The sequence below is a fragment of the Schistocerca americana genome, chromosome 7, assembly GCF_021461395.2.
Source record: "Schistocerca americana isolate TAMUIC-IGC-003095 chromosome 7, iqSchAmer2.1, whole genome shotgun sequence".
NCBI classification, from domain to species: Eukaryota; Metazoa; Arthropoda; class Insecta; order Orthoptera; family Acrididae; genus Schistocerca; species Schistocerca americana.
This window is the reverse complement of record NC_060125.1, coordinates 147,047,909-147,072,750: the sequence shown is the minus strand read 5'-3', so window position 1 is coordinate 147,072,750 and position 24,842 is coordinate 147,047,909. Positions and strand designations below refer to the sequence as shown.

Genomic DNA, 24,842 nt, shown 5'->3' with positions numbered 1-24,842 from the left:
GAAATTTACAGAACAATTTGAAGTGATTGCTTAGTAGGTAGTCAATCGTGTCTTTGTTGCGGGATATGACGCGAACCTTTTGGATAGGTTTCCCGTATTCTCGTGATGTTATTCGTTTCACCTTTGTGAATTCGAGTTGCATGTTATTGAGTTCTGTTTCGATGTCCTCTTCTGTTATTTCGTGCCCTACTTTTGTTATAACTACGCTCAGTGAGGGCTCGTTGTTTGTTTTTTGTGCAAATTGTTTGTTAGGTTTGTTCAATTGCGATACCTTTGCCTCTGGTCTGTAGTGTGTGCACATGGTGTTCTGTATTACGGTTAGGATGTCTGGATGGTTGCTCGTAATTATGGCTGTCTGGTTTCGGTAAACTTCTAAGTTATTTACGTATCGCAGAATGTTTAGCCTCTTTAATTCGTTGTATAGAGTTTTTTGAGTTTCCTCCTTGTTAAGGTTTTCTAACCGTATTTTCAGTTCTTTTTCGTTTTGTGTGGTGTTTCGCGTGTTTTCCTGTGTGTTGGAAATTGAACTGCGTCTTTGTTTGCTGTTTGTGACAGTCTGCCATTCGCTATTGTCCTCCTCTTCTTTGTTTTTGTCGTCTATGTCGACTACATCTTTCGTTTGTGTGGGCTGGTCGTCCTGTGTGTGTGCGGTGTTTTCCGTTTGGGTGTCCTCGGTTTGTTCCGGTTTCGTCTTTGCTGTCTGTGTTGGTTTTGGGGCTTTTGTTTTGGATTCGCTCCTTTTTGATTTAGGCCTGGTCGTGGTTGTTTTGCGTGTGCGGTCGCGTTTCCGGTCCTGGTTGCCTTCGTCATCCGTAGTGTCGGCTTGTATTTTGTCAGGGACGTTGCCGTCGGTGGTTGCTGGCATTGGCGGAGGCATCAGTTCGTTGGCCGCTTTGTGTAACAGTGCCGGAAGCGTCGTCGTGGTTGGTGCTGGGGTCATGTGCGTCATTGTTTCCGGTGTTGCATCGGTCGTAATTACGATGTGCGAATCCGTTTCGTAGCTAGTGTTGGCGTGAGTCGACATGTCGGTCACGTGTTTGAGTTTTGTGTCCTAGTGTTAGTATAGATCTGCCCCTACTTTTTTAGCCTTTGCGCTGGAAGCGCGGGCTGGTCTGTCCGCAGACAGGGCCCTGACTTCCGACAATCCCTAACTAACAGAGCCCTACGTTTTGGCTTTCCAAAACATCTCGCCTAACGATTTGAAGAACACGACAATTTGTTATCTGCTTTTTTGTGATAAAGGTAGGAGATCGTGCGCGCTACACTTTCGTGTAGGGCATTTTCACCTTTCCTTTGTCTCAACAGCGAAGGCAGCGACAACAGCTAACTCTCCACTATAGTGCTCCGCTAGGGAGTGCCGAGACTTTGCGGATGCCGGTCCCTTTATACCTGTGGTGTGCCCCCACCACCTGGCCGCGGGAGGCTGGGTCCATAGGAGCCGGCGGGCGGGGTGGAGGGGGAAGCGGGTGCGCCGTTCGTGTCTCCGTCAGAGCATTCTGATCGCGTCTCGTGAGCTGGGCGGTTCTTGTTGCGTTCCTGGCGTATTGCGGCTAATGCTGGATTCCAGGCCGCGGTCAGTTGATAGCCTTCGTCCCTGTTCACAAGATTCTCGTGGACCCGTATTTCTATTGATTCTTTAATGACGCTATCCCAATAGCTCCCGGCTCGGCACAGCACCCTGGTGTTTTCGAAATCAAAGGTGTGGTTTTCTTTGAGGCTATGTTCAGCTATAGCAGATTTCTCTATCTGTCCAAGTCGAACATGCCTGATGTGTTCCTCGCACCTTTTAGAGATGCAGCGCTGCGTTTGACCGATGTACTGCACACCACACTCGCAGGCAATGTTGTATATACCAGGTGTGTTTAGTTTGAGTGGGTCTTTAGCTGAGCCCAGCAGCTCTTTCGTCTTCGGCGGTGGTCGGAAGACGGTATTTATGTTAGATTTTCTTAATAGCCTCCCGATTTTGGCTGATGTGGGCCCCAAATATGGAAGAAAGGCGAGTCTCTTGTTAACTTCCTCTTCCTCTTCCTGAACTTTGTCAGCCTGTCTCCTCTTGAAGGCCCTGCCAATCTGTGTTTCACTGTACCCGTTTTTCCGAAATACCTCTCTTAGGTGGTGTAATTCGTCTGAGAGGCTTTCTTTGTCACAAATGACGTACGCCCTATGCACCAAGGTGGTCAGTACTGACTGGCGTTGCGCCGGATGGTGGCAGCTGGTTGCATGGAGGTACAGGTCTGTGTGTGTCTTTTTTCTATATACTGAATGGCCCAGCGTGCCATCCGCTTTCTTCCTGATCAGTATGTCCAGGAATGGAATACAGCCATTCTCTTCTACTTCCATCGTGAAGGTGATATTCTTATGTATGCCGTTTAGGTGGTCCATAAACTCCTCCAGTGCCTCCCTGCCATGCTGCCAAATCACGAATGTGGCGTCCACATAGCGGAAGAAGTGCCTGGGTTTACGGTGAGCAGTTTGTAGTGCCACCTCCTCAAAGTGTTCCGTATAAAGATTCGCGATCCCTGGAGCAAGGGGAGATCCCATGGCCGCTCCATCCACTTGTTCATAATGCTCTCCATTGCACTTGAAGTAGGTGGTCGTAAGTGCATATTCAAAGAGCTTCACTGTTTCCGGCTCGAAGTGCTGATTAAGGAGCGCCAAGGCGTCTTGTAGCGGTACTTTCGTGAACAAGGAGGTGACGTCGAAGCTCACGAGTAGGTCATCACTCTGTATTCGGATGTCCTTCAGTATTCTAACGAAGTGCCAGAGAATGATGAATATGAGTCACAGGAAGAAGTAACTCAAGAGGATGCATTTCTTTTCGCGAAAGATGGAAAAACTAAACGGAAGAAAAATAAATATCCTACCATTGTTAGAAGCAGATCTTGTAATATTATTACGCATTTGCCTGGACCAAAAAATCAAGCTCGTATAAAAAAGACAGAAATAGAAATTCTGAATTTGTTCTTGGACGAAAACATAATAAGCATTATCGCAACATGCACTTATATATACATCAATAAAGTTCGTGGTAACTTCTCTAGAGAAAGGGACGCTAAAGAAACAGATGCGATAGAGATCAGAGCTTTCATTGGTTTGTTATATCTGTGTGGCTCTTGAAACGTTCTAGGAAGAGTACATCAAAATTGTGGGATAGCTCAAAGGGAAACGGACTTGAATCATGTTATTTATGCATAAGTGAAAAGCGATTCAGGTTTCTGTTAAGATGTCTCAGGTTTGATAATATCCGTGGCAGAGCTGTCCCCAGAGGGACTGACAAGTTGGCTCCTATCAGAGAGGTACTTGAACTATTCACGAACAATTGCCAAAAATATTTTTCACCTGGTGAATGTCTTACTGTTGAGGAACAGCTTTTGGCATTTAGAGGAAACTGCCTATTCCATTCAGGCAATATATCCCTAGCAAACCAGCAAAGTACGGGTTAAAAGTGCTTGGTTTGGTTGATGTAAAAACAGCTTACACTTTGAATTTAGAACCGTACGTCGGTAAGCAACCAGAGGGACCAGGTAATACCAGTAATTCAGCTGAAGATATTGTTCTTCGAATGTTCGAACTGTTTCAAACGTTAGAATATATTATACTGTGTACGAATATTAAATGTATTATATTTAGATTTAATAAGAAAAACATAAAATCAGTCACCAAGACCGTTCAAAATATACAAGTAGACCGTTTGCTTTGTGGATGACACCCATCATCCGCGCGAGTGACCATGTCACGAATTTTCGCGCGAGTAACGGAGGGTTAACAGTTTGATACTGCGCATAGATCACAAACTTAATTGGTAAAAATCTAGTGCCTAAAATCAACAATGCGCCTTTGTGCAGCTACGTTTGTCGTACTGATCACTACTGCTATAGATAATTTAGAAGTGAACCAACTAGTTTATTCTGCATATTTTATTGACTAACGCAAAATTTGTTTGAGGAAACTCGACTCACATGGAGAGTATTTTGAGAATACACAAGCATGTTAATTGTACATGATCTTCGATCTGTAACACCCTTCGGAAGCCTCTTCAAAATAACTTTGTGTTTGGGAATTACTCAATTGAAGTCTTAGCACTCCTAATGCTATTTTCTTGCACCCGACCTTTGATAAACTGTAGGAACAAAAAGGTGTGGCCAAAGTTTCAGGGAGCATTCGTTACACATCCGGGAATAAAAAGTGTTACGTAGACATCTGTCCGGAAACTCTTACTTCCATGATAGAGCTCATATTCTACTCCTCTTCATAATCACCTTAATCATGGGTAACATATAAAAACAGAACGTATCAGCATTACAAGAAACGTTTTATTACATGAAATGTTCAAAAGACGTTCTTGGTTGCGTTTTGTTGAAATTTACAGTAAGTTGTAATTCGTAGCTTCACCGCCAGTGTTCGTTGTTCCAATTGAACAAAGATAATGTTGACATGTTGCTCGCTTCATTTGTTGTGTTGACATGCGACTATGTCAAAAGCTCTGTCACCATAAAGCACGTAGGATCAACTGTTTAGTGTTCATCGCGGACTTGGTTTCCGGTTCAGTGTGAAGGGGAAGTGTACTCAAATGCCAGTGCTCACTTGGTGTACGGATTGGCCGTTGGTTATGGTCTTGGATTTCAGCTTTCGCAAATTTACCGACTGACGGCGACCCGACCGGAGAATATTTGAAGCAACTGATCGTCGTTTTAGGGTGCATGGGACGTTTGAACCTTACCACTCGCAACTGGAGGAGGCCTAGAAGAACGAGAAAATTTCAGCCGGAGGAGGAACTTCTTAGGTAAGTTGACGGCAAATCTAGAGATAACGTAAGACAATTAGCTAAAACAATTAATGGTGACAGCATCGTTCTCTGGAGACTGCTACATGAGAACCTGCAGCAGACGTACTATATGTAGAAACGGAGCTCTAACGTAGAAATAAAGCGTTTAGGGAACCATGTCCATACAACATATTGCCTTCCTGTACCTGTGACGAATGCCTCCTGAAGGTCTGACCATACCTTACGCTTACATACTGTTTAAGAGTACTAAAGCTACATCGAGGACGGGAGATATCTCTTACAAACGATTATCAAAAAGAGAATAACACAGGGATCACATGCAAATGCGTACTGCGTATTTCATGACGATTTCACAAGATAATGAAGCGTATATTGGTCATTCTATTTCAATTAATGCTCTCAAACGAAGCGAGTGCAACAAATATATACCTCTGTTATGCGTCCTAATTTCCATTACGGTCTCCTAACGATTTTAATCCCGAATAGACGATGGAGGCTATAAACTGGTGTTACATGCTCTGCTAAGAGAAAGTTCCTTGAATTTACCCAATAAAGATTACAAATCACTGAACATCTGGGTGAAGTACTGAGGACAAAGATCGGTTAGAACGCAGCGAAAATCTGAATCCCTTTAGGGCAATTGCATGAGGATCCTGAGCAAAACAAAACTTTAAAATTACTCATGTGATTGCCTCATAGGTGGTCTCTTTCACAGATATTACATAATTTTCCAGGAAAAGAAAGTTATGCGTTCCATTCAAAGTAAGTCGTCAGTATTCACGCATCCTATACTTTAAGTTTTAATGTGGAAGTACAGACGTGATAGAAGAAATGATAGCAAAGCGCCGATTTTTGCCTAAACTAATCCTCCAGGATAAATACATGCATCAACAGTGTCTCTAGTCAATATTTCCTAGAAAGCACATCGAGGTTTCGAGTATAACCCATTGACACTCCGTTCGGTTGTCCGGATATGCAATTCGCTTTTTCTCGTCGCTGAATTGCGAAAATATGACTTGAAATTGCATCTGCAAAGTCTCTGTAACTCAGAGAAGCTGTTCATTGAGGATGGGTAACGTAGTGAGGTCACAATGTTTGGAAAGGTTTTTAGCGTGGCACTATGTTATCGTTGTCGACAGTTCTCTAAACACTTTCGAGAGTTAAATATCAGAATATGCAATGAAGTTATGTGTGGCAGTATTTAATGACTGAATGCTGATGGTCTTACCAAGGGCACCGAGCCTGTAGTTCATGGTGACGAATACGATGTCATCAACCTCCAGGAAGAAGTCCGGACCAAACGAGCTGGACGCACCAGAGCCACTTGTCAGCGAGCCTCCATGGATGTACACCATCACGGCAGCGCCTCCAGTGGATCCATCAAGCTGAGGAATCTAGAACACAGTCCATATCGACGTCTTGGATGCTGCAACGAACGCCCCTAAAAATTTGCTGCTTCAATGAACACAGTAATCGAGGCTAAAGGATGCTCTTTATGAACAGTCTCTGAAACGGAATGTTCGCTAACGTGAAATTTACTGACATTAAAAGTGTGTGCCGGACCGCTTTTCTCGGGCAAACGTTCCACCGACTGAATTATCCAGGCACGACTCGCGAACCGCCGCCCTCATGGCTTTCCTTTCACAAAAATGTGGTGTTTTATGCCTGCGTAACTCAGTGGTAGAGCAGCAGCCTGAGAAATTCAAAGATTCTAGGTTCGAGTCCCGCCCCGGCACACGGATTCAATCTGCCAGGACGTTTTAGTTCTCTTCCACTTGACTGCGTTATATCTGATTATAACTGCACGTAGTTCCGTGAATTGAGACATAGTGTCCGCGAGGGAGACAAAAGGGACCTCTTGTACACTTCTGGAATCTGGGTACGGACTTTTTATTAGTTCCAGAATTATTTCGAATTCCTAGCGACAGTATTCACTTGCCAAAGAACTTTCGCTCGTCCTATATGGTGGCAGACAGCTGATCAGGAATTTGAATGCCTTCACAATGAAAATTAATCTTTTGAATAAATCAATGAGCAGTAATTAACATGAACGTTAAATCCAGTCTCATATAACTGCTGTAAGATGTAATTTGATTATATACCATTACTTTTGAATTTATTCTGAACTCCTGTTGATGACTGTGACTTCCCACAGTTAGTCATATTCTCTGCAGTGAAAGGAATGTAATAAGAAAGCGGACGTCATAGTCTGCGTAGGGCGGTAAAACAGGACAGGTGGAAAACTGTGACGGAACTAACATCAAACTTTAATCCTGAGCGGAGCGCAAGTGTCCCTGAATACACAGTGCACCGAATACTCCTAACGATGGGCCTCCGCAGCCGACGACCAATGAGTAAGCCAATGTTAACACCACGACATCGTCAGCTACTACTGAAATGGGCACGTGACCATCGGCACTGCACATTGACGCCGTGGCAGAGCGTTGCATGAACTGATGAATCACGATACCTTCTTCATCGTGCCCATCGGAGGGTGCGAATCCGTCGTCTTCCAGGGGAACAGCTCATTAACAACTGTACTATGGAAGGAATGAAATTTTCATTCTGCAGCGGAGTGTGCACTGATACGAAACTTCCTGGCAGATTAAAACTGTGTACCGGACCGAGACTCGAACTCGGGACTTTTGCATTTCGCGCGCAACTGATGGGAAATTCTCATTCTGGAAACATCCCCCAGGCTGTGGCTAAGCCATGTCTCTGCAATATCCTTTCTTTCAGGAGTGCTAGTTCTGCAAGGTTTGCAGGCGAGCATCTGTACAGTTTGCAAGGTAGGAAACGAGATGCTGGCAGAAGTAAAGCTTTGAGGACGGGGCGTGAGTCGTGATTGGGTAGCTCAGTTGGTAGAGCACTTGCCAGCGAAAGTCAAAGGTCCCGAGTTCGAGTCTCGGTCCGCTATACAGTTTTAATCTGCCAGGAAGTTTCAACTGTACTGTGGGACGGCGGCTCCATTATGCTCTGGGGAACATTCACGTGGGTATCCATGGGTCCAGTGAAGCTCGTGCAAGGCACCATGACGGTCAAATATTATCGTACACCCCTTCATAGCGATAATATTTCCCGAAGGAAGTGGCATCTTTCAACAAGATAATGTACCATGTCACAAGGCCAGGAGTATGGTGGAGAGGCTCGGGGAACACAGTCGCGAGCCCTAGTTGATACGCTGGTTCCTCAAGTCACCAGATCTGAACTGGATTGAACACATCTGGGACGTGACTGAAGGTGGCATCAGACCTCATCGCCACACTCCTCGCCATTTACGGGAATTAGCTGACTTTTGTGTGCAAATGGTTAAAATGGCTCTGAGCACTATGGGACTCAACATCTGAGAATCATCAGTCCCCTAGAACTTAGAACTACTTAAACCTAACTAACCTAAGGACATCACACACATCCATGCCCGAGGCAGGATCCGAACCTGCGACCGTAGCAGTCGCGCGGTCCCAGACTGAAGCTCCTAGAACCGCTCGACCACACCGGCCGGCCATTTTGTGCACAGATATGGTGCCAATTCCGTCCATCGACCTACCAAGACCTCATTGCTTGCATGACACAACGCGTCGCCGCTGGTGTCCATTCAAAGATAAGGGAAATTCGAGCTCGTACTGAGGCGTTCAGACAGTCAGTTTTCCCTCTTGCGATCCGCGAGTGGAACGTCGCAGACGCGAAAGGAGGAAAAGTCGCGTACCAGGCGTGTTTACTCGTATACCAACTTCAACGGGTCGTGCGCATGACAAGTGTTTCATTTACGTATTCTGACACATAGAGCGCCATCTTTTGATGAAACTTCACACTATTTCTTTTTTTCTGCCATACGTTTTCCCCCTTCTCCGATAATATTCCGTTGCAATTTGACGTCACTCTAACCAGTGGTGTTATTTCTACAGCGTTTTGAAAGTTTAATTTTAAATTATAATCACCCTGTACATTAAATTTCCTACGAAAAAGGTCCTATTCATTTTTCTCTCCTACAGGCCAATCTGAGGTAGTTTCTCGACACATAGGCCACAAGTGTCCTGTATCAAATTCTTCGTCTCGTCCTCCTATACACTATTGTGGTACGCTGTAAACAATGATAGCGTTTGAATAACACATAAAATGAATAATCACATTAAATATGCTCTAAGACCCGCCAGGATAGCCGAGAGCGCTAACGCGCTGCTTCCTGGACTCGGGTAGGCGTGCCGGTCGCGGATCGAATCCACCCGGCGGATTAACGACGACGACCGATGTGCAGGCCAGCCTGGATGTGGTTTTTAGGTGGTTTTTCACATCCTGCTAGGTGAATACCGGGCTGGTCCCCACGCCCCGCCTCAGTTACACGACTCGCAGACATTTGAAACACATTCACACTATTTCACGATTTACACTAGACGCAGACAGCTGGGCTACACTAATTCTGTCCCGGGGGGTATGCGGTGGCGGCAGGAAGGGCACCCAGCCACCCCTTAAAATTCTGGGTGTATGGGGTGTCGGCAGGAAGGGCATCCAGCCACCCCTTAAGATTCACCTTGCCAAATCCGTACTTAACCCTGCCGACCCTGTGCACAATGCGTGATAAAGGCTGTGAAAAAAAAAAAAACAAAAAAAAAATTGTTCTAACTCAAAAATCATTCAGAATAGGGAATATGTCCACATGAAGTTTTATGTTCAAAATCCGTAATACAACCACCCCTCGAATCATGTATCTTTCCTCCTTGTTGTTGTTGTGGTCTTCAGTCCTGAGACTGATTTGATGCTGAATGCATGCCCCCGGGAAAAATTACGCCCGAGTTTCCCCTTGTTTTCAGCCGTTCGCAGTACCAGCACAGCAAGGCGGTTATGGTTAGTGTTACAAGGTCAGATCAGTCAATCATCCAGACTGTTGCCCTTGCAACTACTGAAAAGGCTGCTGCCACTCTTCAGGAACCACACGTTTGTCTGGCCTCTCAACAGATACCCCTCCCTTTGTGTTGCACCTACGGTACGGCTATCTGTATCGCCTTTCCTCCTTACTCATCCTGTATTTGACACTATTTTGCGGCGTAGTCACCAAGTCTCTGTAGCAGTCGGAATGTTGTACCAGTCGTTCAATTCTTCGACAGTAGAAATCCTCTCCCTGGCCGCGGAGCCGTTGGAGAACCGCTGTGTGAAAGTCCTCATCGTCGGTGAATGAGCGATTACTGCGAATCGTTTCCTCGATTGCCTGACATTGTAGCTGTGGTCGATGTTGATCAGCGTCACCCACGTCTGTGCGGCCTTGGTGAAGTTGTTGGCACCGTGCCACTGCGGCTGGATGCGACGTGGCATGAGGTCCACATACCACCAGCATTTCACGGCGGATCTGTGTGTAATTTATAGATTCTGGCCACAAGAATGTTTTAACTTTAGAGTACCGTTCGAGCTAATGCTCCGTTTCCCTCTGACATTGTGACACACCTGTTATCCGTACCACAGTAAAACTGTGTGTGTAGGAAACCCAGAATATGTACTCTGTTCTGACGAAGCACAATTCTTGTGCAGTTGTCTTAGCGTGGGACGTCATCTGTAACTTGGTTTCTGAGGTCAATGCGTACTTAGTTTAAATGATTTCTGAACACTATGTGTGTAAAATTTATATACCTGTAGCATGTATTTAATATTTAAATAGGAAAATATTGTAATTCGTTTAGTATAATAGAGTTCTTGCTGATAATAATCACAATGGCAGCCGTAATATCGTTGCGTTAGGCACAGATAAAGCATGCACAGATGCGGCATGACTTGTAACGTTTGCGATAACACTCACTTGAGATGTCGAGAGGAATACAAACACCTGAAGATAAGAACCTGAAGATAACGGCGGAAGGTAAGTTTGATATTCACTCCGACATAGAAGTCAATAGAAAAGGTGAAGCTGCCGAACAGTTCCTTCATGTAACGTTACTCAGTATTTACAGCCGTTTTCAGCGTGATTCATTACCATCAAGTATTGGATAAAACATCAAATGAATAATACACCTCGATTTGACGGCGTTAACATATACGCTAAGGTGACTAACGTCATGGGATAGCGATATGCACATATACACTACTGGCCATTAAAATTGCTACACTAGGAAGGTGACGTGCTACAGACGCGAAATTTAACCAACAGGAATCAGATGCTGTGATATGCAAATGATTGGCTTTTCAGAGCATTCACACAAGGTTGGCGCCGGTGGCGACACCTACAACGTGCTGACATGAGCAAATTTTCCAACCGATTTCTCATACACAAACAGCAGTTGACCGGCGTTGTCTGGTGAAACGTTGTTGTGATGTGTCGTGTAAGGAGGAGAAATGCGTACCACCAAGTTTCCAAGTTTGATAAAGGTCGGATTGTAGCCTATCGCGATTGCGGTTTATCGTACCGCGACAATGCTGCTCGCGTTGGTCGAGATCCAATGATTGTTAACAGAATATGGAATCGGTGGGTTCAGGAGGGTAATACGGAACGCTGTGCTGGATCCCAACGGCCTCGTATCACTAGCAGTCGAGATGACAGGTATCTTATCCGCATGGCTGTAACGGATCGTGCAGCCACGTCTCGATCCCTGAGTCAACAGATGGGGACGTTTGCAAGACAACAACCATCTGCACGAACAGTTCGACGACGTTTGCAGCAGCATGCACTATTAGCTCGGAGACCATGGCTGCGGTTACCCCTGACGCTGCATCACAGACAGGAGCGCCTGCGATGGTGTACTCAATGTCGAACCTGGGTGCACGAATAGCAAAACGTCTTTTTTTTCGGATGAATCCAGGTTCTGTTTACAGCATCATGATGGTCGCATCCATGTTTGGCGACATTGCGGTGAACGCACATTAAAAGCGTATATTCGTTCTCGCCATACTGGCGTATCACCCGGCGTGATGGTATGTGGTGCCACTGGTTACACGTCTCGGTCATCTCTTGTTCGCATTGATGGCACTTTGAACAGTGGACGTTACATTTCAGATGTATTACGATCCGTGGCTCTACCCTTCATTCGATCCCTGCGAAACCCTACATTTCAGCAGGATAATGCACGACCGCATGTTGCAGGTCCTGTACGGGCCTTTCTGGATACAGAAAATGTTCGACCTCTGCCCTGGCCAGCACATTCTCCAGATCTCTCACCAACTGAAAGCGTCTGGTCTATGGTGGCCGAGCAACTGGCTCGTCACAATACGCCAGTCACTACTCTTGATGAACTGTGGTATCGTGTTGAAGTTGCATGGGCAGCTGTACCTATACACGCCATCCAAGCTGTGTGTGACTGAATGCCCAGGCGTATCAAGGCCGTTATTACGGGCAGAGGTGTTTGTTCTGGGTACTGTCTTCTCAGGCTCTATGCACCCAAACTGCGTGAAAATGTAATCACATGTCAGTTCTAGTATAATGTATTTGTCCAATGAAAACCGTTTATCATCTGCATTTGTTCTTGGTGTAGCAATTTTAATGGTCAGTAGTGTACATATGGCGGTAGTACCGCGTACACATGTTATAAAAGGACAGTTGATAGGTGGAGCAGTGAACAGTATTCAGGTGACTCATACCGAAAGATTTCCGACGTCATTATGGCCGCCGACGGGAATTAACAGACATTCATCGCGGAATGGCTGTTGGAACCAGACGCATGGGACGTTTCATTTCTGAAGTCGTTAGAGAAATAAAAATTCCGAGCTCCACAGTGTCAAGAGAGTGCTGAGATAACCAAATGCCAGGCATTACACGGACAACGCAGTTGCCGATGGCCTTCACGTAACGATCGAGAGCAGCGGCGTTTGCGTAGAGTTGTCAGTACTAACAGACAAGCAACACTGCGTGAAGGAAGAGCAAAAATCAACGTAGGACGTACGACGAACGTCTCCGTAAGAACAGTGGGGCGAAATGTGGCGTTAATGGGCTATAGCAGCAGACGACAGACACGAGTTCCTTTGGTAACAGCACGACATTGTCTGCAGCGCCTCTTCTTGGCTCTTGACGATATCGTTAGGACCCTAGACGGCTGGAAGACCGTAGCATGGTCAGATGAGTCCAGATTTCTGTTGGTAGAGCTGACCATAGGGCTGGAGTGCGCCGCAGACCCCAAGAAGCTACGGACACAAGTCGTCAACATGGCACTGTGCAGGCTGGTGATGGCTCCATAATGGTGTGGGCTGTGTTCCGGGAGAACTACACCTACTTCCTTACATATATATTGCCGTACTAGAAGATTTTGGTTTGCTTCCCCATTGACGATGAAGTCGTTAGTGGCGGAGGACTAGGTCGAGCAAGGGGAACGTTGAGGAAGGAAATTGGCCGTCTCCTTAACGAAGGAATCATCCGGGCATTTGCTTTCAGTGATTAAGGGAAGCCACAGAAAACCTAAATCTCGATAACGTGACGGAGATTTGAGCAGACGCCCTCCCGCACATTAGCCAAATGGGTCGGCTACCTCACGTCCCGGCGTGGTCATCCTCATTTAAATTTTCCCAGCATCTCTGTTACACAGTCATATGGACTGTAGCGACAGCCCAATCCTAACAGCGTATGTTTCTGAATTCGATATCTCGTATCATCCCTACATGATTAGGACTACAAAAGCTGGAATACTACTCTAGAACGGGTCGCAGTAGCTTCTCACCTGCAATATCCTCTACAGATGCTCTCCGCTTAGTCAGAAACCTTAAACCAAATGTTAATCATCCAAGTGTCCATCCATGGTACTGATTGCAAGGGGTCGTGCCATTCAATATAATTTCAAGACGTTCATCCTTAATCTTGAAGCCGGATACTATCTGCTTAATTCTCTTTGTCGTAGACGTTATACGCACTGAGTGTGGTGGGCCTCTGCATGTCGACGTCTCCACACCGCCTGCTACAGGTTGGACTGATGGTACATTGATCATTACGTGAAGTTTCAAAGTCCAGAGATAACAGATGTTTCACATTTCAGTATAGGGACGCAAAAACTAGTCGAATGTCTTCCGGGAACAGGCGTTCATGTAGGTTTCTCTGGAGGTACCAATATTCAGTATATGTACATACGAAATGAGCCAGTGATAAACACCTAAGTTCAGGCGTGTACTTGCTCAAATGCGACGAATATCACGCTCAGTGCACTGGCCAAACTGCCAGAACACTGAAAGCTAGATTTGAAGAAGACTTGTTAAATAAAAGAAGTGAAGTTAAACCTAACGCGGCCTCTGTGGAATATATAAAGTGCAGTGACCGTAGTCCTCCCATGATCAAAATAAAAAATCCTCCACTATGCTCAGAAGGGAGAGAACTCATCTTAGAAGAAATGGAAATAGCTGAGTACTCACGGAAAGCAGATTGGCGGCTCCTAAAAGACCAGCTGCTGGAATGTACCAAGAATTTACCAAGTGTATTTTGACGCTATGAGATAATTGTTTAATGTTAATAGCTGAGCCCTGGATGCTATGTAACTGAATTGAGCCAATTATCTTTCCGATTTCTTATTTTTAGAGTTTGCTGATTTTCCTTTGGGGGTGCTCTATATTGCGCACACTGTGACATGTAGCTGCCACTGGCGCTCTTGCGCTGTTGTAAATCTGTTTTTAACAAGAAGGTTCATTATCGTCTGGAAGGGGGATTTTTGGGATTGACTTTTGCTATCAGCTTTTGCATTGAGGGACTCTGTGTTCTGTATAGGGTGAAATAAAGCTAATCGTGTCAGTTTTTATCGTTGATGTAACTATTATTATTATTATTATTATTATTATTATTTTCGATTATTCCCATTTAAGAGAGCGTTTGAACTTGAACTCCTTTATGATGATTGTTTATGTTTTTTTCTGAGCCCAAATTTTCTTCATGTGTTCACTGTGTTGTTTCTTTCGCTCCGCTGTCCATTTGCATCCTGGTCTCTTCTGTGTTGTGGTGTCAAATTTATGTTTTTTGATGACGTTCCTGAATTCAGTTCTATTTTCTGCATCGTTTACTGTTATGTGTACTTGTCTGAGGTCCTCTTCAACTTCTTTTATCCATTTTGTTTTTCGCCTGCCTGAGTTGATGACTTTAAGAATTCGCTTTGAAATTCTGTTTTCATTCATCCTGTGGATATGTCCGTAGAACTGCATTCTTCTTTCCCTTATTGTATCCGTAATCTTGTCTGTGTATTTATATAATTCTGATGTTGGTCTCTTCTTCCAGATTCCTTGCTCTTGTATCGGGCCAAAAATTTTCCTGAGAATTTTCCTTTCTTGTTTCTCTATTACTTTGATTTTAGTTTGCCCACCTATTTGTGTTGTTTCAGATGCATACAGTGCCTCCGGAAGTACGACAGTGTTGTAGTGCCTCAATTTTGCGTTAATGGATATGGACTTTTTGTTATAATAGTTCCACGTGAGTTTATATGCTTTCTGCAGTTTTTTTATTCTTTCCTCATTGGCCTTTAGGTTGATCCCTGATGGCTGGATGATTTCTCCCAGGTACTTAAAATGTGGTACTTGTACGATTTTCCCATGGGTTGTCACAATAGGCAATTTGTCTTGTGGCACTCTTTCTATGTACTGGGTTTTCTCATATGAGATTTGCAGGCCAGTTCTTTGTGCAATTTCGTGTAACTTCTCTATGGCGTTAGTGGCTTCTTTTCAATTATTTTTGAGAATTGCAAGGTCATCCGCAAAAGCTAAACTCTTCACATTGAATCTATTATCTTTTCTAATGCCAATTTGGATTCCTTTGACTTCTTTTTCCCATGTCCTGATAATTTTTTCAAGAATGATACTAAAGAGTAATGGTGAAAGTCCGTCGCCCTGTCGCACTTCAGTTTGGATTTCAAATGGTTCCGAGATATCCCCCATAAATTTAACCTTGGAGACTGTGTCAGTTAATGTTTCCCGAATGATTGCTCTTGTCTTTCTGTCAACGCTGAATTCTTCCAGCGTCTTGCAGAGCGCTACTCTGTCTATTGAGTCGTAGGCCTTTTTAAAATCTGCAAAAGTAACCACTGTGTTTCGGGTGTTTCTCATCTGGAGAATCATTTTCAGATTCCAGATATGCTCTATGCATGATCGTCCCTTGCGAAAACCAGCCTGGTATTCTCCTATTTGTGGGTCAGCTTGTTCTTCTAATCTATTCATGAGAACTTTTGATAGGATTTTATATGTGACCGGTACGAGTGAGATACCCCTGTAATTATTTGGTTCAGTTTTGTCCCCTTTTATGTGGAGAGGATGGATGAGTGGGCATTTCCATTCAGAAGGGATCTGTTCTGTTTCCCAAATGTTTAATATGATTTTGTGAATTTTTTCTGTTAATCTTTCATCATTTAGTTTCCATAGTTCTGCAATAATTCCATCTTCTCCTGGGGCTCTATTGTTTTTCAGTGTCTTGATAATTTCTACTATTTCGTTGATGGTTGGCGGTTTAGCGTCAGGATTTGGTGTAGACGTATCGTAGTGAATATCCTCTGTAGGCCTTTCGCAGTTGAGAAGTTTGTTGAAATAGTCTGCGAGGATTTGGCAGTTATTCTTCGTGTTAGTTTCTAGTGAACCATCCGGTTTCTTGAAGCAAAGATTGAGTGGCTGGTATCCTGCAATATGTTCTTTAAACGTCTTATAAAAATTCCTGGTGTTGTTCTTCTTAAAGTCTTGTTCTATCTCATCTAGTCGCCGTTTGTCATAATTTCTTTTTTCCCTCCGAATAGTTTTCGATGTTTGTTTTCGGGTTACTAGAAATTGTTGCCATTTTTCTGATGTTTTGTGACTATTGAAGTTTTTCCAGGCATTGGTCCTTTCTTCTATTGCTTGGTCACATATTATATTCCACCACCTGTGTTTTCTCCTTCTCGGGGGTTGACCCAATTTCATCGTGGATTTGAGGACGTCCACAAGTTCTGTCCAGTTTGTGGTGGTTGTCTGACTAATTTCCTGTAAGATGTTTTCCTTGTTGAGTTTTATGTATTCGGGGTCTGGTCTCAGCACTTTGTTTGGTTTTGGCTTTTTTCTATTGGGTTGTAATCTGGTCTTTATCTGTAGAAGATGGTGGTCTGAGTCAAAATATCCTCTTCTCGTTTTCACATTCAGAATTTCGGCTGTGTTAGTCTTGGAGATGGCCACATGGTCTATCTGGAATTCACCCAACATCGTGTTGGGCGACTTCCAAGTATACAGTTTCTTGTTGGGTTTTTTGAATTGTGTTGACATAATTACGAGGCCGAAATTTTCGCAATAGCTTATCAATCTTTCCCCATTCTTGTTAGTTCTCGTGTGAGCTGTATGGATACCGGTGATTTTCCTGTATTTTTTCTCTTTACCTAATTGTGCATTAAAGTCGCCTAACAAGATTATTACATGGTGTTTGGCAATTTTGTTTGTCGTCTCTTCACGGTCATTCCAGAAGTCATTCACTTTCTGGCGCTTCTTCTTGTTATAGTTATTTATGGGTGCGTGTGCGCTGATCAAGGTACAGGGTGTTTCAAAAATGACCGGTATATTTGAAACGGCAATAAAAACTAAACGAGCAGCGATAGAAATACACCGTTTGTTGCAATATGCTGGGGCCAACAGTACATTTTCAGGCAGACAAACTTTCGAAATTACAGTAGTTACAATTTTCAACAACAGATGGCGCTGCGGTCTGGGAAACTCTATAGTACGATATTTTCCACATATCCACCATGCGTAGCAATAATATGGCGTAGTCTCTGAATGAAATTACCCGAAACCTTTGACAACGTGTCTGGCGGAATGGCTTCACATGCAGATGAGATGTACTGCTTCAGCTGTTCAATTGTTTCTGGATTCTGGCGGTACACCTGGTCTTTCAAGTGTCCCCACAGAAAGAAGTCACAGGGGTTCATGTCTGGTGAATAGGGAGGCCAATCCACGCCGCCTCCTGTATGTTTCGGATAGCCCAAAGCAATCACACGATCTTCGAAATATTCATTCAGGAAATTAAAGACGTCGGCCGTGCGATGTGGCCGGGCACCGTCTTGCATAAACCACGAGGTGTTTGCAGTGTCGTCTAAGGCAGTTTGTACCGCCACAAATTCACGAAGAATGTCCAGATAGCGTGATGCAGTAATCGTTTCGGATCTGAAAAATGGGCCAATGATTCCTTTGGAAGAAATGGCGGCCCAGACCAGTACTTGTTGAGGATGCAGGGACGATGGGACTGCAACATGGGGCTTTTCGGTTCCCCATATGCGCCAGTTCTGCTTATTGACGAAGCCGTCCAGGTAAAAATAAGCTTCGTCAGTAAACCAAATGCTGCCCACATGCATATCGCCGTCCTCAATCCTGTGCACTATATCGTTAGCGAATGTCTCTCGTGCAGCAATGGTAGCGGCGCTGAGGGGTTGCCGCGTTTGAATTTTGTATGGGTAGAGGTGTAAACTCTGGCGCATGAGACGATACGTGGACGTTGGCGTCATTTGGACCGCAGCTGCAACACGGCGAACGGAAACCCGAGGCCGCTGTTGGATCACCTGCTGCACTAGCTGCGCGTTGCCGTCTGTGGTTGCCGTACGCGGTCGCCCTACCTTTCCAGCACGTTCATCCGTCACGTTCCCAGTCCGTTGAAATTTTTCAAACAGATCCTTTATTGTATCGCTTTTCGGTCCTTTGGTTACATTAAACCTCCGTTGAAAACTTCGTCTTGTTGCAACAACACTGTGTTGTCTACAGCACACTTGCACGTTGTGAACAGCACACGCTTACAGCAGAAAGACGACGTACAGAATGGCGCACCCACAGACTGCGTTGTCTTCTATATCTTTCACATCACTTGCAGCGCCATCTGTTGTTGAAAATTGTAACTACTGTAATTTCGAAAGTTTGTCCGCCTGAAAATGTACTGTTGTCCCAAGCATATTGCAACAAACGGTGTATTTCTATCGCTGCTCGTTTAGTTTTTATTGCCGTTTCAAATATACCGGTCATTTTTGAAACACCCTGTATATGCTTTGTTGGCCGATTTGACGGAGAGCGTTGATATACGTTCTGAGGCAGACTGGAAGTCAATGACAGAGTCGCTGATAGATTTGTGGACTGCAAATGCTGTATCAAACTGTTTGAGTTCTTTCTCATTAGTTTTAACTGCTGATTTTCCTTTGTAGAACCTGTAGTTGTCTGTATCAAAATGGTTTTCGTCCGTCAATCGTGTTTCCTGGATTGCAAGGATTTTGATCTAGAATTTTTGCCCAGTTTGATCTTGCCCAGTTTGAAAAGAGTATTAGTATTAAGTGTACCGGTGAAGTGTCTTTGTTTTGTGTGTAATAATTTGGACGTCGTCTGGTTCTCAACCTTAGGCGTAACATGATGCTCCTGGTCTCCCGGAAGCCGATGACCAGGTAAAGCCAGCCTTGCGACTGGTGCCCGGGGTAGTGGATTCATTCCTTGTGTTATCATCATGTTTGGTTTTCAAGTTGAAAACTAACTTGGTGGTGGTCCTTCTGAGGAAAGATCACGAGGAATACGATGTAACTATTATTATATTTAATTTTTGTTTTTGCATTTTTCAGCATCCCACATGAACCATGGACCTTACCATTGATGGGGAAGCTTGCGTGCCTCAGCGATACAGATGGCCGTAGCGTAGGTGCAACCACAATGGAGGGGAATCTGTTGAGAGGCCAGACGATCGTGTGGTTCCTGAAGGGGGGCAGCAGCCTTTTCAGTAGTTGCAGGGGCAACAGGCTGGATGATTGACTGATCTGGCCTTGCAACACTAACCAAAACGGCCTTGCTGCGCTGGTACTGCGAACGGCTGAAAGCAAGGGGAACCTATAGTCGTAATTTTTCCCGAGGGCATTCAGCTTTACTGTATAGTTAAATGATGATGGCGTCCTCTTGGGTAAAATATTCCGGAGGTAAAATAGTCCCCCATTCGGATCTCCGGGTGGGGAGTACTCAAGAGGGCATCGTTATCAGGAGGACAAGAAGAGAATAGAAGCTTTCGAAATGTGGTGCTACAAAAGAATTAGATGGGTAGATCACATACCTAATGAGGAGGTATTGAATAGAATTGGGGAGGAGTTTGTGGCACAACTTGACAAGAAGAAGGGACCGGTTGGTTGGACATGTTCTGAGGCATCAAGGGATCACAAATTTAGCATTGGAGGGCAGCGTGGAGGGTAAAAATCGTAGAGGGAGACCAAGAGGTGAATACACTAAGCAGTTCTGAAGGATGTAGGTTGCAGTAAGTACTGGGAGATGAATAAGCTTGCACAGGATAGAGTAGCATGGAGAGCTGCACCAAACCAGTGTCAGGACTGAAGACCACAACAACAATAACACATTGCATTGTTAGTCAGCAGTGACAGGTACATCTCGAGCATTGGCTGGAAGTGGGAAGGGGCGTAAATGCTGGTTTTGGGGAGAGTCGGGTATGCGCAATGTTGTTGGCTATAATTAGTGTTTGGGACACTCAAAACTGGTATTCAGAGTTCCGCTTCCCCATTACAGCAATATATTTTTAAGTACTTTAGTTTTTCATTTTTTTTCACCCTGTATTCTAGATATTAATGTAATCATTTTATAAGTAATTTTTAGAACACCAGTCGTCTATAATAACTGTCATAGCTTGTTGTAATGAACACTGTAGTAGCTCACAGACTGCAAGCATCATTTGCCGAGAGTTGCGTCCACTAGTCTTAGGAGCCTTGTGTGTTTTCATATCCAGTATAAGTGAGCAGCCAGAATATGCACACTTCCGGCATGTTTATGATGTAAAGATTTACTGTAGGTCTGATGCCGTTTGGTCTGCATTGGACTTCACCACATGCCGTAATTAGGTAATCTGTTGCCTCCTTCCTATTTATAGTTTGGGTTGTGAATTCAGGGCAAAGCAGGTAACATACTTTTTTTACAAAATGCTTTTCGGTTATCTTCTGTTTTAATTTTATAGGATAGCGTGCATTGTTTTTAAACATTTGACAAGGGGCATTTACCTGCTGGGATATCCTATGTACCGATCGCTTCCAAATATTAGTAGGATATCTTATATGTTCTTGGTAATCCAGTCTCACTGAATGGGGTCACGGCACTGTTATGACATTTTGTATTTCTTCTGTAGGTCAATCCGAGGACGCCTAAATAAAGGTGAAACGCGTCATTGGGAAATAATTTTTAAAAAATTTACCACTGCAACCAAGATTACTTGTTTCTTCTTGAGAATAGAAGCATTTAAGATGTGGTGCTACAGAAGAAAGGTTTGGTGCCACAGTAGAATGTTGAAAATTATCTGGATAAAGAACGGAATGGTGAGATTTTCCGCAGAATCGACGAGGAAAAGAATATATGGGAAACACTGAACGAAGAAGGGACAGGATGGCATGACATCAATTACGATACCAGGGAGTAACTTCAATGTTACCAGAGGCAGTTGTAGAGGGTAAAAACTAGAGGTGAATAGAGATTAGGATACGTCCCGCAAATAATTGAGCGCATAGGTTGAAAGTGCTACTCTAAGATGAAAAGATTGGCATAGGAGATAACTAAGAAAATTAATAAATAAAAGTAAATGATCTAGCGAATAGTGTTAAAGGTTCCCAAAATAAAATATTCACTCTGCTGCAGATAACGTGCTGATATCTAACTTAGCGACAGGTTAAAACTGCGTTCCTGGCCAAGACTCGAACACGGGAACTGTGCCTATCGCTGGCAAATACACTGGAATATTCCTCAGGCTGAGGCTAATATATGTCTGTGCAATGTCTTTCCTTCTAGGAGCGCTATTCTTGCCAATTTCACAGCAGATGTTGTGTGAAGTTTCATTTTGAAGGTTGGAGATGAGGCACGGACGGAAGTAAAGTCGTGATTCGTGCTTAGATAGCTCAGTCTGTAGAGCACTTGGCCACGAAAGGCAAAGGTCCGGCGTTCGCGTTTCGGTCCAGTAAAAGGTTTTAAACTGCCAGCAAGTTTCAATGTTAATAGCTCCTAGAGCCAGTTCGCGGATGACGCTGTTATTCGTAGAGACGTCACAACGCAAGAAAACTGTAGTGAAATGCAGGAAGACCTTCAGAGGATCGACGCTTCGTGCAGGGATTGTCAGTCGACGTTTGACATATAAAAATATAACTTTTTGCTGATTCGCACGCAAATAGTTGGGATGACCCATTATGACACCACTGACGACCAATCACTGGAAGCAACCACATTCATTGAACGTGTGGAGTGCATGTACTCAGAGATTTAAAGTGAAACTTCATAAAGCTAATCGTATGAAAGACATAGGCCAAACTGCAATTCCTTACGGGAGATGTAAAGGTTCCAAAAACGTGTAGTACATTCTGAGCCGTGGAAAAAAATTGCTGTTTTAAGAGTGCGCCGCAACGCGTTGTTTGAAGCAGTTGCCCTCCGTTTCTGGCGGTGGCGCCGCTGTGGCAATTTCAGCTTTGGTGTCTCCCTCTGGTGGGAAAGCGGAAAGGTTGCCTATTCACGTGCATGTAAGGGGCGCTATCAGCTCAGCAGTTGGTCAGTCGGAGTGAGGCTAGGTCAGTCTCGCGTCACCAGTTGCTGGTCTGTTCGCATTTGTGCGGCAGTTAGTGTCTGTCGTCGGAGTGCGAGTATGTCTGTCGTTTGGATCAAACTTTAAGCCAGAAAATGAGAGTCTTGTCACTCCGCCAGTAACAGAACTCAGCTAGTGGTTGCTCGGTCGGGGCTGAGTTCCTGCATCTGAGTCTGCGCGTTAGGCCGCCAGTCTGCTCGAGTTGCTCGGGCAACGGTCATTGGCGATTGGATCGGTCGGTTGGTCGGTCGCGCACTGAGACACGAGATGACTTGCCCGCCTTGAGCGTCGGCGGATGTCAGGTCCCCACGTGAGTCCAGTGGTCAGCGCCGTATAGAAAGGGGTAGCGGCTTCGCGGTTCACACGAGAGCAACAGGAGCGAAACCACGGCATCGGGCTGGCCGGGCCGAGCTGTGACGCCGTGAGACGGTGGATCGGCGCGCCTTCCTGCGTCCGTTGAAGCGGCTGGCAGCGGACGGTTCGGGAGAGCGTTGGGGGTGCTGCGCCAGGTCTTCGCCAGAGATGGCAGTTTATTAGAATTTAAGTGATTGGAGATATGTTGTTTCATTTACTTGTTAAATTCTACTTGTTTCCTTGGTGAGTAAATTCACGGTTCACATTCGCTCCCAGGTTTGTTTAGTAGGTGCGAAGGCCCGGCGAAGATGTTCGTTCAGCGCCAATGCCAGGTACTACAAGGGGGGGGGCGTTGTACATGAAGGAGTGCTTTACTTTTAAAATTGTGAGATCGAACGTTTCTAGAGGAGTTAACCGATATATTGGTTCTTTCTACGGCTATCTCTAGAAAAGACCATGAAAGTAGAATGAGCTGGATTCAGTCTCACAGTGACGCTTACCAACAATCACCATACCCCTCCCATGACAAGGTGAGGCGTAGCGCTGTATACCGATCCTGCCTTGGAGACGGTTAAGTGGGAGATGTGTCTCAGAGCTGGATGATGACAGATGGTGACGCGAGACTGGACGCGCGTGTAGCTTATGTACCAGCCGATAGAGGACAGTATTGGATAGGGGACTGTGATTTAGTTTCGATTGCGCCCACTAGAGTGCACTAAAGTAATAGAATGTTTTTCATAAACTGTTCTAGTATTTTCATAAAGTGTTATGTCTTTTTGTGTATGTAAAATGTTATAAATGTGTTTTAGCAGTATGAAAGATGCGTGAGTGTGGTTTAAGTAATTTGAAGATAAGAAAGATGCGTGAGTGTGATTTAAGGTTAATATGAAGATAATTGTTTAACTAGTTATGTAATGGGATTTAGTGTGGGAACATTTCGAAGAAGTGTGGATGTGGACAAAGGGGATTTTTGTAGAATAGATTTGTAAAGTAAGTTTATGGTAAAGGGAAAGTTAATTCAGGTATAAATAACAATAGTAAACAACTTTATACATAAGCAAAACTTCAGCATATTAGATAATTACGTCGGTAAAAAGTGCAGTCGTTAGGTTTACTATTTTGCGATTGGCTATTGATGAAAAGCGCGGACTGACGCGGGAGAATGTTGTTTTGCTGTTGGCTGTTGAGTAAACTGACCAATGGCAAGGCAATATTCTTCGCACGCCTTTCTCTGCTGGTAGAGAAGACTTAGAGTATTCTAGGGAAGAGTCGGAGCCTAGCCATGAAACAGTTCGGACGTGTGTAGTAGTAGTTCCGATAGAAATGGTAAGTTTCCGGATCTAGCAGTGTTTCATACATCAAAAGTGTTGTAAGGTGACGGCATAATTATTCCGATGGGTGTGTAGAAATTTCGGAATTTTTAAGTGAATTTTGTGACGAGAAAAGACATAAATCCCACGTGGCGTATTGAGCAGGTCGGTGGCTAAAAACTGTGACTGCATTAGGTATCGACAGACTTAATATTTGGCGAGCATTCTCAATCACAAGCAATCCGTATTTTTGTTGCTGTTGCGTTTTCGGGAAATGCAACAACATAAACCTGCTAACGTGAGTGAAAGGTATTGTGAGTGACTGTGTAAAGACTAGCACGGGCTTGGCAGTGATACGTGTACACCTAAGTTTCATAATATATTAATTAAGGACAACATTTCCAACTCCTCATTTCGTGTGAGAACTTTCTCCCGAAACGTAGATTAGTGACTTTAATTGCAGCCTGGTTCACGTCGAAGCACAGTGGGTTTCGCTCGGCATCCCTACCGATGATCTGCTGAGACAATGCTAGCAGGTAGGCGCAGGTTCGTTCGTCGTAAAAGGGACGGAAGGAACCGCGCCGCCGCAAAGGGGGAGTTACATACATCGGTTGGCTTGAGGAGCACAGATATTGTCTATCAACATATTAGTAGTGCATGGCATGGAGTTCACGTCAGAGTTGTCGGTAGAATCGGACGCAGTGGCAAGTGGAGCGTCGCCAGTCCGTGGCCTACCTGCCGCGAGTAGACGTTGAGGTAGAGGCAGTCCTCTTGACCGCCGCTCGCCTGCGAACACTTCGGCGCGTCAGCTACCGCCTCCACGCTGCCGTTCCACGTGTACGGCACCGGGTCCTGAACGACAAAAAAAAAAAAAAAAACGCAAAATGACGCTAGTAAACTGAGTAATTATTGTTTACAGAAAATATCACAG

General features: G+C 44.6%; 1 protein-coding gene across 2 annotated transcripts in view; it reads right to left on the bottom strand.

The window, feature by feature from the left end:
• LOC124622620 (cholinesterase 1-like) overlaps positions 1-24,842 on the bottom strand; it is a 207,293-nt gene that overhangs the window by 133,283 nt on the left and 49,168 nt on the right. For both annotated transcript variants that reach the window (XM_047148387.1, XM_047148388.1), the window contains exons 3-4: positions 24,647-24,763; positions 6,015-6,180 (exon numbers count right to left, since the gene is read on the bottom strand). In XM_047148387.1, the coding sequence (XP_047004343.1) occupies positions 6,015-6,180; positions 24,647-24,763 (283 nt within the window). The remainder of the gene's footprint in view (positions 1-6,014; positions 6,181-24,646; positions 24,764-24,842) is intronic.